The 18,074-nt window shown below is 42.7% G+C and overlaps 1 protein-coding gene across 1 annotated transcript; it reads left to right on the top strand.

The window, feature by feature from the left end:
* Positions 1–52: 52 nt before the first annotated feature.
* On the top strand, positions 53–17,134 carry CTHRC1 (collagen triple helix repeat containing 1). Its single transcript, XM_060277676.1, has 5 exons — positions 53–5,046; positions 7,518–8,611; positions 10,726–10,947; positions 11,396–11,612; positions 13,106–17,134. The coding sequence occupies exons 2-5, from the start codon at positions 8,453–8,455 to the stop codon at positions 13,246–13,248; spliced, it is 741 nt and encodes a 246-aa protein (XP_060133659.1). The 5' UTR covers positions 53–5,046; positions 7,518–8,452; the 3' UTR covers positions 13,249–17,134.
* The last annotated feature ends 940 nt before the right edge of the window (positions 17,135–18,074 follow it).

Genomic DNA, 18,074 nt, shown 5'->3' with positions numbered 1-18,074 from the left:
TGTATCTGAAGAAATGTGCATGCACACAAAAGCTCATACCAAAATAAAAACTTAGTTGGTCTTTCAGGTGCTACTGAAGGAATTTTTAAAAAATGTTTTCTATTAGCTTGGAAAATGGAAGAACTGTGTGTTACAGTACTTAGCTAGAAGTCATTGCATTTTAAACATCAGTTTTTGTGTGATTTCTGTCCATTTATTGATCATTTATTGATTAATCAGCTTTGAAGCATCAACTGATTAAAACAAGCACTTTCTACTATTCTAGTCTATAGGTAGAATCTACAAAACCGAATCTGTCTGGTTCTACCTGATATAGTTTCAGCTTTTTCCATAATATAGCACTTATTCCAGAGCTGTAAAACAGCTCCTGGGCTGCTCAGATATTCTGGGTCAAGGCAGTAAAGACCATTCAGACAAATTTCATGGCTTCCAACCCTGGTGCTTTTAGCTTATACCCACTAGGCTTGGGATTTCTGTGCCATGTCCCTAACTGGCAAAGATATAAAAAACGTCCAGTAGTCCTACAGCAAAGCTTGCTTTCACTTGTTTAGGAAGAAACTGGTAGGATATCCTGTAGAAGACTGGAAATAGGAAACTTGTCTCTTTAAATTCAGTTGAATTGCAGCAGTTGGGGTTTGCTGCTTGTCTAGAAAGGTGCATATCAAGGACCTGGATCCTGTGATCAACATCTGAGGACTTTATTTGTGTGCCCCTTCCACAAGAGGTGCAGAGAGTGGCAACACAAGAACAGACCTTTTTATGGAATGCTCACCCCAAGGAGGCTCGCCTGGCGCCTTCATTACATCTCTTTAGGCACCAGGTGAAATGTTTCTCTATAGCTAGGCCTTGGGTTGATTAACATGCAATGCAATGGGTGGCCTTTTAAATGTGTTTGTGAAAGGGGGTGGTTATTGGTATTTTTTGTTACATATTTTGTGTTCTCGTTTGTATTTTTATGTTGTGAACCACCCTGTGATCTTTGAATGAAGGGTGGTATACAAATTCAATAAATAAATATACTGAATGTATGTTTGGGCAGCTCTGAAGCACAAGGGCAGCACATTTATCAAGGAAAGGGTGTGATTATGCTTAGCAGGGCTTGGGTAAACTGTCCTGGGTCTTTCCCCTTTGATGCCAAAGTCACTTGCAGTTTCACTGGATCATATTTCCTCTGCATTCAGTTTAACTGACCGCAGGCTCCAGCATCTCCAATCCTGCTGTGGCTCAGGAATGTTGTATTCTTTCCAATCCCCTTGCCCTTTTGACTGGATGGCCCTAGTAACTAAGATATTGTGGCACTGAGTTAGGTTGCGTGCATAGCAAGCGAGCTAAAGAAGGCAAACAATTTGGATGTCATAGCAGTACTCTTGCCCTTTGCCGCTTCTCATAAAAGAGCAGAAGGAAGCACAGCCAAGTCCCTCTTCATCTTTCTTTACAATTTGTTCCTTTCACAGGTAGAGTAAACCTTGTTAAAAAGGCTGCAGAAGATGCCCCTATACTTTAGAATATTTCCTGGATTTTACACAGGGTGATGTCTCCTTATGCCAAGCACAGCATAATGTGATAGAGCCCTACATCATCTTTTCCAAGTCAGTTGTACTGTAATGATAAAAAATGAGTTAAAAGCCTGGCCCACAATGATATACACTGTGCAGTTTAGAATCGTTACATAATGTGACTTTTAAAACTGCATTTTGAAGACTAATCTGCTGTGGGTCTACTGAAAGCTAATGTTTTGTGATGCACTAATTCTGGGTAACAAAATAAATTAAGTTGTTTGTGTGCAGCTAACTTGGGATAGTATTCCTCACCTGTTGTCAGGAGTCAATGATTACAGTTACCCCTGTTGTCATGGCACCCATAAATTTAATGCTTCTGAACAGCCTGCACCAATAAGCCACTGTAATATTTTGCTCCTTAAACAAAAAGTACAGTATCTTTCTCCTATTCAGCCACTGCTGATGAATTGCTAAACCTGCCTTGCTAAACCTGCTATGCCTTCCCCAAGCCTCTGGCTGAACTGGAGGTAGCTGCTCCATCTTAAAGTCATTTTCCTTGTGTGCTCTGGTTCTGTAGCTGGATCAGGCTAAAGGCCCATCCTGATCTCACAATGGCCAACTACATGCCTGTGAGAAGCCCCAACTCTCTTCGCACTTGTCATTCCAAGCAAGTGGTATTCGGAGGTGCAGTGCCTCCAACATTTGAGGCAGAACATAGCCCTCATGGTTCGTAGCCACTGATAGCTATTATTGCTCCATGAATTTGTCTAATCCTCTTTTAAAGGAGGTGGCCTTCTCTACATCTTGATTCCACAGCACCTGCTTGTTTCTTTTAACTGCACATTCCTTAGTTCCAATGAAAAGCTGCCTTGATGTTGTTGAATTTAAATTTCTAAATAGAACAAGTGTTTAATTTCTAAATCGAACAAGTGTGGATAATGCTGGAGGGTAGAAGCCTTTCAATCTTTCCTGTAAGCACCCCTTTCATTCTGGACTCTGAGTGTGAGGAATATATTTGGCTCAGTGGAAAGAGCAAAGCACTCTGCCTTTGCTCAGATGCACCTTTTGCCATTCATGCTGGCTTATAGAAATTATTGTTGGCTACTCAGCCCAACTGCATTTTACTGCTCTTAGGTAAATACGGTAGTGCTAACAGAGATGAGGGTGATTATAACTGAGCTCTTATCTATTACACTAACATTCACTTGTTTTATAACTGTTCTGCATCTTTGTAAATGGGTTTTTTTTTCAAGAAAGTACTCCCAGTTTCATATGCAGCTCTCTTTGCTTTTCAACATTCATTCCACTTTGTGCAACATCATTTGGTTGTCTTGGACACCAAGTAAAACTATATTATAGAAAAGAAATAGAAATGGAATAAGGAAGATAATTCTGACGGATCAAATTGTTTCCTGTTATAACAATGTATTGAATTTTGAATGTATTATGTTCTCTGCATTTTATAACTTTGTAACTTATTGTCTTTAACAAATACTATTGGTGGTTTAACTGGATATTTCCTTATTTTCATAACATAGTATTCTTCCAATAACTAGGAGAGACTTTCAAAGTTGTAAATATTCTCTGTGGAAAAACAATTTCCCTCTTATTGGCACATTTGATTTTTTTAAAAAAGTCTGCAATTTGGCATATGTATTTTTACTATTGGTCAATAAAGTTTTCTATACTGTAAAAAGTCACAAACTGTGTTGTGTTTGAAAACAGCTTGGAGCAGGGCCAGCCCTACCATTAGGTGGAATCAAGTGGGCACCTTGGGCTCCAGGTGCTGGGGGTGAACGTGATGTCCTCAAGTGTGGTGCACAACACCATCTTGATGCAGTGCGGAAGTAACGTTCAACTACTAGTCCGGTCAGCTTCTGCATCTTGTCTTCTGCCTCAGGCAACCCAAAACATGAGCATTAACCAAATTTCTAAAAGCTAAGTGGCTGAAGATGGGAGATCCGTTTTTCCTAATGTTAAGGCTTCAACTGTGGCCATCTGTATGCTTCTGAAAAGTTCACAAATAGATTATTGTGGAGAAAGCTCTCACACTATTTCAGCTTATGTTATGATATACTGCCTCTGAATGGGAAGATCCAGATTTTGCTACCATCACTAGTAGCCATTGATAGACCTAGGCACCATTTTGTGGCAAGCATGAGTACCAACTTCAATAAAATTTTGGGACGCAGGTAAGCTCTGCCCCACATTCTCGATCACAAGACACAGTGCATGAGCACCATTTGAATGGTAATGCCTATAAACTTTTTTTGGGGGGGCAGCCTTCTCAATTATTTTATTGGGGGGCAAAGGAGTTGGCTCATATGGTAGCAAGAGTTCCATGTGTTATTTATACTCCATGTCGATGAACATTCATTCTTGTTTTGCCAATCAGTTTCATTTGATGACTTTCTGTTCATGCACTCCATCTCTAATCTTATAAACTTGTATCATACAGTATTTGCCTTCCTTATACTCTTTTTTCTGTTTTTGTTTTTAAAATACCTTTATTTCAAATTTCCTTATACTCTTTTTGAGGGGAATAAAATTTAAAGCCCTGCTTTTATACCACTTTCTGCAGAGGACATATTCCACTTCAACCCTGATAAATTTTAATTCACATTCCTACACTGCTTTGAGAACTCTGTGCAGTCACACAGGTTCTGCAAGCTCAGAACCTGTATGACTGCACATACGTAAAGCAACATGCTTTGGCAAGCAGCCTGCCCCCCAGGGCATGACTCCCACCTTCCCAGTCATAATACATTTCATTGCTACCCCAGCAATTTTAATTTCCATTTTCTGCACTATTCCCCATGTGGCATAATCAGAACTTGACAAAGTACCCCAAATGAACATTTGTATACCGATAAAACTGCATTAGGATTCTTAGCACTCAAAGTGCACTGAACTTCAAAATATTGAATTTGCTTTATTGTTGTAAGATGCTGTATTCAACATTATATATTTCCATAATGATAGTGCTATGCAAAGTTTAAACCACCAAAATACCACCAGTAAACCATGGGTTGTATCCCACTGCATCAGTGGGTTCAGGGAATGACTTGTGCGAATGCAATTGAATTTCTATTACCTCCCCTACCCACTGCCCCCAAATCTGCTCTGGGTTTCCCCTCAACCTCTTCCCTCCCCGAGCAGATTTGTGGGCATTGTGGCAGAGTGAGGGGGAAGAAGGAAGGGAGGTTTGGTCGCTCTCACAGAAGTTCTTCTGTGCACATTGTGATTTTGTTGGCTACAGCCCCATGTTTGTTGGTATTTCAAGCCTGTGTAAGCATCTTCTGGTAAGAGAAATAATTATAATGTTTCTTCTTTGCAGCACCTCTTTAAAACATAACCGTAGCCACCTCCAAAGAGCAGGAGGCAGCAGAGGATGTTGGTTGTGCTTCTGTTTGAAATGTTGTGACCTGTTTCAAAGCAAAGTGCAGGGCCCCCCCCTTTCCCCCTCCACCCAGACTCTTTCAGCCGACGGCATGAAGTTTCATCCAGACTTTCCTTCCAATTCAGCTGCTTCAGCAGAATGAGAGAGGTAAGCTTAGCTTCCTGCAAAACACTGAAAGTGAAGCGGCCAAATAGGATGCAGGATAAGATTTCTCTTTGAAGCCTGACCACCCACTCTCACTGGAGCATCTCATTAAAATGCCACATCACAGGAAAACTGAGTATCCATCAGCTGCCACTGGGTGCTGTGCTCAGTGGTGCTTTGAAGAAGCTCGGCTGCTTTTTGTTTGAGCAAAACTCTTGCCAGTATTCACATGCAGTATTAACATGCAAAACCCCACGAAACAAAAGTGAGAATTTGGCATCAAATGCAACATGGCTTACAAGAGCTTTATGGTATGAAATCCTCCTATTGCGTTTTTATTTCTCTTCATTATGATTCTGTTCCTGTTTTCTTATTCTTTTTGAAATGCAAGAAAGCTGAGTACTCATAAGAATCTTCCATCTTATTAATCTGAATCTTTTCGGGTGAGGGTACTATATAAACATTTTAAGGGAAAATAATACAAATAAGCAATAGAGACGTCCCTGGAGTCAGGAACAAAGCTTCTTAAGATACACATAGAGATGAACCACAGCCTACCTTTCTTTATACAAATGTTTATATGTGTATGCATATGTGTGTTCCACTACAGTGTTTGGTAAAACAGTCTTCTTCTTTGGCGATCACTTGTAGCCAAGTAAGATTGTCTTCCATTAACACGGTTTTAACAATGAGTCCGTAAGTGACTGTGGAGGCCAATTCTGGTTCCACATGTCCTTCCACAGTGGGGACATTGGTTTCCGGGCGAGAGTTGATCACGGTGTGGATTTGCCAAGCGTGCCTTCCTCTTAGCACGTTTCTCCCGTGTGTCCCGAGTTCGAGTGTCTTCAAAGCCCATGACACCTTTGGTAAAGGCTGTTCTCCAACTGGAGCGCTCACAGGCCAGTGTTTCCCAGTTGTCAGTGTTTATACTACATTTTTTATGTAGTATTTTTAAGATTGGAATAGAGTAGTTGCTTTGGAAGACTATGATCAGTCATCCGCACAACATGACCAGTCCAACAAAGTTGATGTTGAAGAATCATTGCTTCAACACTAGTGATCTTTGCTTCTTCCAGTACAATGATATTAGTTCGCCTGTCTTTCCTATCTGACAAAGTCTGTATATTCTATGTTCCAAAGTTCAATTGTCTTTTACGACTGCTAGGTGGTGACCCCACTGGGCGCGGTAATCCAGTCAGGGAAAAAGGGAGGCAGACTATGTTTAGGGCACCTTTTCTAGCCCCTCCCCCTTTTGGGGGTGAGCAGAGTGGATCCTAAAAAGGGCTGCTCAGTCATGGATACAGCTGCTGAGCTGCTCAACTGCCTCATTCCTTGAGTCAGAACGACTGAATCTGTACCCACCACCCATGTGCTGGTTCATGACTAGGGGCTTCCAGATTTCACGATCCTACCCCGTTACCATTTGTTGATCGTCATGGGACTTTTGGGATTTGGGTTGGGTTTTTGGAAGATGCCTGTGTGTGAATTTGTTTTATGTGTGTAGATCAGTGCACACTGACCAACGCACAGTCTTCACAGTAGGGCTCTGTTCCGATGGCATGAAGTAGTCACAACAAACCGGTAGATTCCTAGGTAAAACAGTATCTATAGATTGAAGCTGCAGGGCATTTCCTTCGTAAGTCATGCACTATGCATTTATGTGCATAGGATTTAAATATTTCTAGATGGATTGTGTCAGTGGCTTTAATGGCAAGTGGGCAGGTCCCTGCAAGCCTTCTCTATAACAAAGGTAAATGTGTACAGTGAAGTTCAGCTTCCTGGCAATCAATTAAATGCCTTGCCTCTGACTCACAACCACAGGCATTTGCCAGCAATTAACTGGAGTAATGCCAGAGAGCTCACAAATGACTATACAGTGGTACCTCGGTTTAAGTACACAATTGGTTCTAGAAGTCTGTACTTAACCTGAAGCGAACTTTCCCATTGAAAGTAATGGAAAGTGGATTAATCCGTTCCAGACCGGCCCGCGGAGTACTCAACCTGAAGCGTACTTAACCCAAAGTATGAGTGTAATTGGTTTTGGAAGTCCGTACTTAACCTGAAGCGTACGTAACCTGAAGCAAACTTTCCCATTGAAAGTAATGGAAATTGGATTAATCCGTTCCAGATGGGTCCACGGAGTACTTAAACTGAAAGTACTCAAACCGAAGCATACTTAAACCGAGGTATGACTATATATATATAGTCAGACCCTGATGCTGGAAAAGGTTGAGGGCACTAGGAGAAGGGGACGACAGAGGATGAGATGGTTGGACAGTGTTCTGGAAACTACCAACATGAGTTTGACCAAACTGCAGGAGGCAGTGGAAGACAGGAGTGCCTGGCGTGATATGGTCCATGGGGTCACGAAGAGTCGGACATGACTAAACAACTAAACAACAAAATATGAAGAAGTACTTTTTTGCCTGACATTTGTTTCTTCTTGCTCTAACTATGATTTTGCCCTTTGCCAGTTGTGCTGATTTTGACTTTTGTACAGTGGAAGCCATCTTAACATCTCAACACCTACTTTGCCTCTGTCTTCACCCAGAAGGAAAGCAGTGCCCAACCTGGTGATTACAGAATAAACAATGGCAGGAGGGAGCTGCAGCCCAATGTCTACCCTACACAACGTCCATATCAGGGATTTCGTTTGCAACAACTTGTAACACTGCATCATCACTCTGTGCAGCCACCAACAAAAACGAGCAACCGCAAGGCAATGCATTGCATGTGTGTATAACAATAGAGAAATCAAAACATTCCACACCCCCTTTGTAATGGTTATCTGTTGGTAATGCAAAGGGGGATATCAGCAGGCAACTTTCTCCTTCGTGCTAACGGAAAGGAAGCCTGCGTGGGCCGTGCTCCTCTCGTGCATCCCGCAAAGCCAAGAGCGTTGCGTCTGGAAATGCAAGACCTCTCTCTCTACGCAGGTCTATACCGTATATGTGGCGTATTCCAGACAAAGAAGCGGCGGCGTTTTCCTAGCCTGGCTTTCATCCAGGCAGACGGCTCTGGGGCGAGGAGGGCCCGGCGGCGGGGCAGTCGAGCCGGGCGCCCCCCAGCGGCCATTCTCTGCCAAAGCCCGGAAAGTGGCGGCACTGTCGAGGGGCGCAGAAGTTGGCTTCGCCTCTCAACTGTGCGCCGCGCTACCTCCACCCCACCGCCCCTTTTCCTGCCGCCTCCGTCCGAATGTGACTGGGTGGGGTGAGACCCCCTGCCTTCTCCGCCCACCCCTCTCCCTCCGCTTTGCCGGGCGGACGCTGGCTGCTGCTGTGGGCTGCGCATTCCTGGCCGCCGCCCCCCGGGAGGGAGCCGCGGCACTGAAAGGCTCGCTTATGCGCGGCGCAGACACTGGCCAATTCATCCGCGTCTCGCCTCTGCTCCTGCTCGCTCCGCCAGCGCCATGAAGCTCCTGCCGTCCTGTCCACCTTCGCGGGCCGCCGCCGCGGTGCTGCTGCTGCTGCTGGGGTTGGGGCTGCTGTCGGCGAGCCCCCCGGCCGGCCTGGCCGAGACCCCCAAAGGCAAGCAGAAGGCGCTTCGCCAGAGGGAGGTGGTGGACGTGGTGAGTGCGCAGCGAGGGCGCAGGGCGGGCGCCGCGATCCCCGGAGGGTTGCGCAGGGTCTCGGGCTGGAGTGGGTGGCATGGAGACAAGCAGCAATCCTGAGAGGGCGCATGCATTGCATGGGATGGGGGCAGAGGCGTACCTTAGGTTTCTTTGCACCCTGCCCAAGGAGCTGGACGCCCTGCCATTCCAAGCCAGAGTGGAGAGGCACCATTGGGCGCCCCCCCCCCTGGGACCAAGGGGTGTCAACTTGAATAAAATATGGAGGGGGGCAGATAAGCCCCGCCCCACATAATTGATCACAAGATGCGTCACACACACATCAGTTGAATGGCCTTGTCCATAAAGGGGGGGGGCTAGGAGCTGGCTCCTATGCCTGGGCCGGCACCCTTGGGGGGCAACCTTTCCAGCCCCTAAATACACCCCTCAAGGAGACCTCCTGCTTAGCCCTCTTCTTGGTGTGCCACTTCCCATATCCCACCATAAGAAGAAGCAGCCTGGATAGATCCAGCTAAAATAGCCCAGCATCCTATTCTCGCGGTGGCCAGGCAGACGCCGATTGGGGGTCGGGTCGGGTCCAGGAGCACAAGGTAATTGCAGTGTGATCTCCTCCAAAGAACTCAAGGTGGCTTATCTGTTCTACTTTGCATTCTCCAGGTCACCCTCACAACAACCCTGCGAGGTAGGTTAGGTGGCTGACTGGCTCCAGGTCACTCAGTAATCCTCTTGGCTGACTGGGGTATTTGAGCCCTGGTCTCCTAGGTCCTGGTTGATGGGTCTGGCCTCTGCACCATGCTGGCAACAAACGATGTGTAAGAAGATAAGAATAAGCTTAGCCCCCAATGTTTTCGAGCTGCTGAATAAGATTAAGAAAACAAACCTGACAGACACAACACTGGAAAAGGAGAGGATGTGGGGAGGGAACAAATGAAGGAGCATTATTATCAAAAGCAGCTGGGCAGAAGATGCAGTCTGCGTCCAGAATTCTACTAGTTTCTGAAAACTTGCAAAGATTCTTTTGAATGTTGAATGGCTCTAAAGCCAAGTTTAGCTATGATGGTGCACAATTAGAATAATTTACTAGCGCATGTGTTCCGTTTCTAATTTAAACTGGGTTGCCTGGCCGTCACATCCAAAAGCGTGCAAAGCTTAATGTTGCTGACATTAAGCAGTTCTGGGTTTGGTAAGAAAACAACAAATAGTGTGCAAGGGAGACACAATCTAGCAGGGGCCATACTGCAACAGGATGCTAATGTTGCATACATAATGTGATGCCAGGTTCAAACAACACTATGCAGATAAATCCTTATTGTTTACCTGGCATCATGTTTAAATAGAGCTTGACTGATGGAAAGTAATCTTAAAGTCTGCAGCTGGGGTGGAATGGGAGCTGTGCTGTGCTAATTGTTACAACTTGAGATCTCAAGGGCTGTGTACCTAAACATGCAGATGTTTATTTTTCATCCAGTGTGCTTCCACCTCTCATTTGAGAAGCTGTGTACACCTGATGCTATCTGGCCTGTTGTTTCTTATGAAATACTGCATTTTGACGCATTCCCCCCCCCCAACCAGCTTGGGCCTACCTGTGTGTTAAACTGGCAACGCATACAGCCTTTCTCTCTGCTAACGTAAAACCCACAGCTGCAGGGTTGCAAAAGAGACAGCTGTGTAATCTGCTGTGGTGGGACATTATGGCTGCAGAGGATGAGTAATCTGACTGATCTCCTCCGCTCTTTGTTATTACTCACTAAGCATGAATATTTAGGGAAATGGTTAGTGGGTTTCTTAAAACATTCTTCCTCACTCAAGCCATTCATTGCCACGTTGGACACAGAAGCAGAGCTGGCCTTGGTAGGCTCTGGCTGTGGCTGTACTCACATTTCTTACTCGCCACATTTCTTTAAGTAATATGTCCATTGGGGAAAGCAATGCCTGGTGTGTGTGTGTGTGTGTGTGTGAGAGAGAGAGAGAGAGAGAAGGCGAGGGAGAAAAATGGTTCCTTTGCAACAACAAAATGTAATAACCAATGTGGCTATTGATTTACTGTTTCAAGCTCAAACAACTATGTATATATAACTCTGTGTCTATAAAATGGGAATAATTTTGATTTTCAGTATAATGGGATGTGTTTGCAAGGACCTAATGGTGTTCCTGGAAGAGACGGAAACCCTGGTGTCAATGGAATTCCTGGAACACCTGGGATCCCGGGTCGAGATGGACTAAAAGGAGAAAAAGGAGAATGCATGAGAGAAAGATTTGAGGAGTCTTGGACACCCAACTACAAACAATGTTCATGGAGTGCTCTGAACTATGGCATAGACCTTGGAAAAATTGCAGTAAGCAAGTACCATTGCATTTATAATGTATATTACAGCAACAGAGGTGGGTGAGGGTACAAAGATGTGGTGGTAATCCTTTTCCTTATCGCTTTGCCTTCCTTCTTCCTAGCAGCTAGGGCCTACTGCAGCCAACAATCAGATGTCCACTTAAGGAGGACCACTGAGGCATCTCAAATGGTTGATGAAAGATACTGTAAGCAAGCTCTGGTATTAGGATTTAAATATAAAAATCTAGAGCAGAGGATTGCTGGAGAAGGGATGCTATTTGGCTAACGCTATAAGAAATAACCATGAGTCCGTTGCACTTTAAAGACTAACCAAATTATTATGGCATAAGCTTTTTTGAGGCAGCTGTCCCTTTAAGGTAGTAACTATTTCTTTTAAAATGACAAGTCAATAAATAATCAACCACTTAAACACACAACTTTTTCTCATTTTGTAATAGGAGTGCACATTCACAAAGATGCGCAGCAACAGTGCTTTAAGAGTCCTCTTCAGTGGATCACTTAGACTCAAATGCAGAAACGCCTGTTGCCAGAGATGGTATTTTACATTTAATGGAGCTGAATGCTCTGGGCCACTTCCCATTGAAGCTATAATTTATTTAGATCAAGGAAGTCCGGAATTAAATTCCACCATTAACATACACCGCACTTCTTCAGGTACGTATCAAGATAATCTTGTGAGACCAACAAAAATTTCACTGTAAAAATTCTGGGCACATGTGAGATGCAGATTGCGTTACTTGCCTGGTTCCCTGTAGCAAATAAACACAATAGGTAATGGGTACATCAGAGTCTTTCTTTCTAGTGATAAAGAACTAAGGTTTAGGATCAGACAAATGAGAATCAAACCTCATTCAGGCTTAGACCAGCCCACCCAGTTATAAGCTAGAAAGTATAGAGATATAAACACTGGCCTGTGAGTGCTCCATTTGGAGAACAGTCTTTACCAAAGGTGTCATGAAGACACTTGAACTCAGGACGTAAGGGAGAAACATGCTAAGAGGAAGGCACGCTTGGCAAACCCTCACCATGATCAGATACTGCCTGGAAACCTATGTCCCCACTGTGGAAGGATGTGGGGATCCAGAATTGGCCTCCACAATCACTTACGAACTCACTGTTAAAACTGTGTTTATGGAAGACAATCTTACTTGACTACGAGTGATCGCCAAAGGAGGAGAAAGTATAGAGATATAAATGCAGCTACTAGAGCCCAACTCTAGACACCACCTGGTAGCCCTGCATCTGGAAGGAAGATAGACAAGAGAGTAGAAGACATTAATGTTGCCCTACACCAAACTGCTAGTGATGGCTGATCCATTCAACTTCCTCCCTGCCTTGTAGGATGCTATAGCAGAAAAACATTTCTTCCAGAATGCAAAGGTCAGAAACTAACCTGATTATTGTCCTTTAAATTTGCTCAGACACACAAAGTATGAGTAGCCAACTGAACATTGTTAAAGTTTCCATTAAAATGAGAGCACCTTCTCACAGAATATTGATTTTGTTTACTGACAGCTATCATTAGTTGATGGAGATGTTTTAACAAACAAAACCTAAACCTAAGCACGGGGCCATTTCTTCCCAAATCACAATGAATGGTTCTCCTCTTTTCTTTTCTTTTTTATGTCTATAATATAAATTTTGTTAAGAACAACATGAAACAATACAAATAATGGGTATTGTTCACCAGATACAAAGCAAAATATAGTCATAATGTGTATAAGGCAGAAAATAACAGCATGTTAAGTAAAATAACCAAGCAAAAAAGACATGAGTTATAAGGGGTCTTGATTCCTCCTGCTGACAGTTAATAAAAGAAATAAACATGAACTGCAGTAATCAGCATCAAAAGTACCTCTTCTCTTTTTAAAGATGCCTGTCCTTTGGAACTCCCTGCCTATTAGTTGTACTGTTGCAAACATCCACTAACACGTTTTATTATTTCCATGCAATTCTGTGTGGACATACAAGGGTAGATCCAATGCTAGTCCCACACAGAGTAGAACCATTGAAAATAATGAGCATGATTAATTTTTGAAAGTAATAGAGGGATGATGGGAGGTGAATCAAAGAGTGCCTGGTGAGCACAGGTCCAATCCCTCTTTCTATTTTGGGCGAAACCACTATGCTTTTTGTCTTTCATACAGTGGAAGGGCTATGTGAAGGGATCAGCGCTGGCCTGGTGGATATTGCTGTTTGGGTTGGTACTTGCTCTGATTACCCACCTGGAGATGCTTCCACTGGATGGAACTCAGTCTCTCGCATCATTATAGAAGAACTGCCAAAATAGAGCTCTGTCAAAGCTTCTCACCTCCCTTTCACCACTTATATTTCATACCTTACACACTAACTCCATGCTTTAAATCTATAGTTTTCTGTGTATCAAAGTACTTGACTATAACGCACAAGCTTGTTCTACAGAAAATATCTGTAAACAATTGATTTCTTTTTTTTAAAGTATAGTTTATGGGTTTCTACACTTTCTGGATTTATTTACTATCTTTGTACAATTTCTAGACAATTCTTACATTTGTTAATAAAGATAATCTTTTAGAAATAGCCAAATGAAAGGAATTTTAATTTTTGTTATCAAACAGAATTTGCTCAAGCCTACACCTACTACCACAAATCAGTACAGCTTTAATTAAAATCTCACTAACTTTGCATAAGGGTCTATACATAACTATACATAAGGGTCTGGTGACTTCTGTTTCAGTGTATCTGAAGTGTGCATGCACATGAAAGCTCATACCTATGACAAACTTAGTTGGTCTCTAAGGTGCCATTGGAAGGATTTTTTATTTTTATTTCAACTTTGCATTGAAAGGGGTGTGGATGAAAAACCATTTGTTTGATGGGGGGCGCACACACACAATATTTGAATTAATTTTTTATTGAATGCTAATATAGTTGAATTCCCATTGCTTTCTAGAAAATAGCTACTTCAGGCTTAGGGGCTCTGATGAGCATGTGCACACCTTCCTATTTCAAGGCAGGGCAAGGCCACAAGTTCATTCCTTTCTGTATGCAAAACTTCCACCTGCAGCGCAGTGAATGGCAATGATTACTCACATAGGAGTTCAGCCCGTGCAAGCTGGAAAAATGCATGGGACTGTTGCTCTAAGTGAAATGGAAGGTCAAGCTGAGTTATCAGCACCAATAAATCTCACAAACACATGCCACCATCTCAAAGAACTAGCTTTAATATCAAAAGCACTGCAGGTGAGTTCAGGTGAGACTTTGCAAGTACAGCATCTTCATAGATGGTTTCTATGAGACATGCTCAGGAAGCAATGTGGAATATGCATGCAAGATAGTTACATACTATCCTCGGCACAGTTCATTTGCCAAGTATTCTTAGACATTGAAAATGGGTTTTCTGGACACATTTTTAATCAACCCATGTCTAAATTGTTGGGGGTTCAAGTACACTACGTACAACTTGTATTAAATAATTAAACTAAAGAACCTACGATTACAAGGAAATTCATACACAAGGCTTTCAGAATTTCTCTTGCCCTTTTGTTCCAACTTAAATATTAAATAAAACTACAAAAATAAGCGGAATATATACCATGTAGCATTTTCCTCATATGTAGGGGCCTCTCTGCCATTTGGGGATACTTTCATAATTTTTTTATATAACTTTCCATAGTTAAAACCACACTGTACTGTATGTCCCCACTTTTCAGACAAGCATGGTCTCCTCATGAGACTCACATCAATTTAAAAAATGAGAGGCCCAGACATGAGTTTTACAAATTAAAAAGGCAATATGCAAAATGAAGGTAAGTAGGAGAATATCGAGTATTAGTTATTCAGGGTGATAACGGAACAGTAAAGCAACAGGTGGCATGTATATCCAGCTGAGGCCAGGCCAATCTTCCATTACTGATGCTTTTGCTTGATTAGGTATACTGGTGGCTTATGTTCCTTAGGCCAATGATTGGGGCCACAGCACCCTTTCCCATTGCTTCTGTACTCTCAAGGCAACCAGCAGCTGGAGCACAGTGCTTACCAGCCACTGCAAGGAGGCCAAAGCAAGCTGGCTGCCCCCACTTCCAGGCTAGCTTTCCCCATACCACCCGAGGAAGAAGCAGGGCCACTAGTCAAAGCCAGTCATGTACTTATACAAAGCCCATCTGGATAAAAAACCAATAATTTCTATCCAAGGACCATTTTAACTATTTCTAATTCGCCAAAGATTTAAACTGGATATGGGCAAGAGTGCTTTAAACACTGGCTCTATCTCATCCAAATAATTTATAGGCTGGAATCCATGGGGCTTGTGCTAGCAACTTTAAACACTTTTGAAATTGTGTTCAATTTCAAAGACAGTTTGCCTGTGACATGGGATGGTGGTGGTGTTCCAGAAAGCTGCATCTAAAAAACCAATTGGGTTTTCATTTTTGTTTTATTCTGCTCATAAACTAGTTACATTATAATTACTTACAGAGTTCTGAATAATGACAACCACCTGTTTTCAAATGACCCTTTTCAAATGACCCTTTGATCTACACATTCATTTTATTTAGGTTTCCCCTTCTATTTGAACGCTAAAAATTCAGTTTCTCTTAGTAATGGCATGCAGAACTCTACGATCAATGGGTGATAACCAGTGTCAGTCATACTCAAAGTTGATCCATTAGAATAGTTAAAAGCACATTGATTTTAAGGAGTCTACTTAGATAATGTCATTAGATGACCGCCAGCTAATGCAAACTATACTAAGCACTATGACCATAAACAAATGTTGACTCAATCATGCTTGACCTTTATTTCTATGAGTTTTAAGCTTGCAGCCCTATGCACACTTTCCTGGAACGAAAAGTCTCATAAAAATGCATATACAAACACACAAAGGTTTAATGGGGATGTCAGGCTTTTGGAAGCCCCAAGAAACCCTTGGAAGGTCCCTTAAAACTTTTGGAAAAAATATATAAAATAAGAATAATATTTGAGAAAACTGGGTATTGAAACTTCCTTAATCTAAATCATATATCCCAGTTTACAGCGGCCCTTTAAAGTACGCTTCATGCAGAGTATACGCAGTCAGAAGTCGACCTGGCTAAGAAAACACCACCAAGAGCGTGGGGTATTATTTCCCTTATATGAAACCCCTTACTAGCTGTACACTTGTGTCGTGTGACAAGACCTGCATTTCTGTCTTTGGTTCCTGTGGAGCATTGTGGGAGCGTGCGGGGCCTGATGGGACGCTGGCCCTGGCTGGGAGCCTCGGCTCTTGAACTTAGGAAGGGAGGGTTTCTGCAATCCTTCCTGCCCTTTTGATGTAGTGGGAAGACTCTCACTCTGTGAGTTGTAAATTCTGGCATTCCTGTGATAAGCAATTTAGGGAGGATAGCCTCTCTGAGAAGCCTGAGAGTCAGGAAGTTAATTGCGCTCTGGTGTGAGTAATGAGTCAACAAGAGGCACCTGTTTAATATCACTAATTGATGACTGAAGTCAAAGATTGTCAATCTGTTGATTGGTCTGTTTGAATAAGAATCAATGATGATTGGGTATCTATCTGTAATCCCCACGTGGGACTAAGGTGTGCCTCAGGGATATAAACCCCCACTGAGAGAGTGGTCTTTGTTCAACAACATGGGCGGGAAATCTTTGTCTATGCTGTTTGTTCCACCAGTCAGCTGATTGCCGGAAGGCTGTAAGTTGCGTCTGCCTAAGGGAGAGACGTAGCTTTGATTCAAGCTCTCTAAGTCAGTTTGTTTCTTGTTTTAACTTTGTAATTCCTTTTATGAGAACTGCTTTTACTTTGTTATATTTTGTAACACTTTGTTAAACCTGTTTGCTTAACTATTCTTATTAATAAATAGTAAAAAGGATTTCTGTTAAGTTTGTTCTTTCCTGAGCCACAGTACTAAATCTGGTTCCTACGCTGCTTGGTTACCTACCAGACCTGTGTTTAAGTAATAAGTTGCAAGTTGCTGGTGGCAGCTACCGTTAGTTTTGATTCCGCAGTTAGCCCACCCGGTCATAGCTTAGTCGTCCTAAGACAGGGGTGCCGGTCCAACTCTGGAGGGAGGCGGGCGGCACCGGGTGGAGGACAGACGAAAGGTGACTGGGGGGCTAACATGACAACTTGTAAAAGTATAAAGAAAATACAAATGGTTGGGTTTCTTTAACTGAAAAACAAACTGACTCTAAAGAGACTTTAAGCTAAAGATAAATGCTTTCTCTCTTAGCAACTTTATTTACCCACATTCCAACCCTTCAATCCAATCCAAACCTCCCACAATACTCCCATTAAACTACCCAAGAATTAAACAGCAAACTAGCATTATAACTAAGCAACTCTCATACTAAGATTCAACTGGGAATCTCTTAAACTGAGAATTAAATCACACAGAGATATTTAACTGAGCGATACATTCAACTGAGAGAGTGATCTACTAAGAGATACAGAAGGCTTTCTGGCAGAGCCTTATATACAAGGAGCACAGCCCATGCCTGTGAGCAATTAACAGAAATCACCGGCACCTGTTTCTCTTAAACAGACAGTATTTACATTAGACCGGCTCTAAAGTTACTTGACTATTCAAAAAATCCAACAAAAACAGGATCAAACTTCAGGACAGGATCTGGACAAAGTAGGTAAAACCAAATCTTGTTGATGAAAAGCAGAATTTATCTTTGGTACAAAATAAGGGTCAGTCTATAAAACTCTCTATGAAAAATGCATAGTTGTTTGTTAATAGAAAAGGGCATTCAACTTCAAGACCCAGCAAGCTGATATAAGTGCAACTAAGAGAGAAGAATCCAAAGAGGTGTAGACTTTTGTGGCTCTAAAAGAGGACGTCGTAAAGCGAAAAGGACCTTATGGAGATCTCAAGTTGGGGGGACCACACATTAAAGTAGCCCCTTGAAAAAATCGTTTTGAGAAGAGGGTGAGATCCAAACAACACCGAAGAATGAAGAGACAACACCGAGGAAGTGTCTGAGACTTGTCTACGTAGGGTGTTTACTGTCAGCCTCATCTGCAAACCCTCCTGAAGAAAGTCAAGCACATTCTTGCAGGAACATGTGCTCTTGGTAGTGCAGCAGTGGGCAAATGCTTTTCAAGTGTATTGGAAGACTCTTACATTGGATGGTCTGCAG

The sequence above is a fragment of the Zootoca vivipara genome, chromosome 8 (genome assembly GCF_963506605.1).
Source record: "Zootoca vivipara chromosome 8, rZooViv1.1, whole genome shotgun sequence".
Classification (NCBI taxonomy): domain Eukaryota; kingdom Metazoa; phylum Chordata; class Lepidosauria; order Squamata; family Lacertidae; genus Zootoca; species Zootoca vivipara.
Note: the sequence above shows the minus strand (reverse complement) of the source record. Positions and strands in the feature narration are given on the sequence as shown.

Bases quoted from the DNA above. Each gene is read 5' to 3' on its own strand.
- CTHRC1 (XM_060277676.1), top strand. From the start codon at position 8,453: ATGAAGCTCCTGCCGTCCTGTCCACCTTCGCGGGCCGCCGCCGCGGTG. The intron at 8,612-10,725 runs GTGAGTGCGCAG...TTTGATTTTCAG, and splicing joins AGAGGGAGGTGGTGGACGTG to TATAATGGGATGTGTTTGCA. The intron at 10,948-11,395 runs GTAAGCAAGTAC...ATTTTGTAATAG, and splicing joins TAGACCTTGGAAAAATTGCA to GAGTGCACATTCACAAAGAT.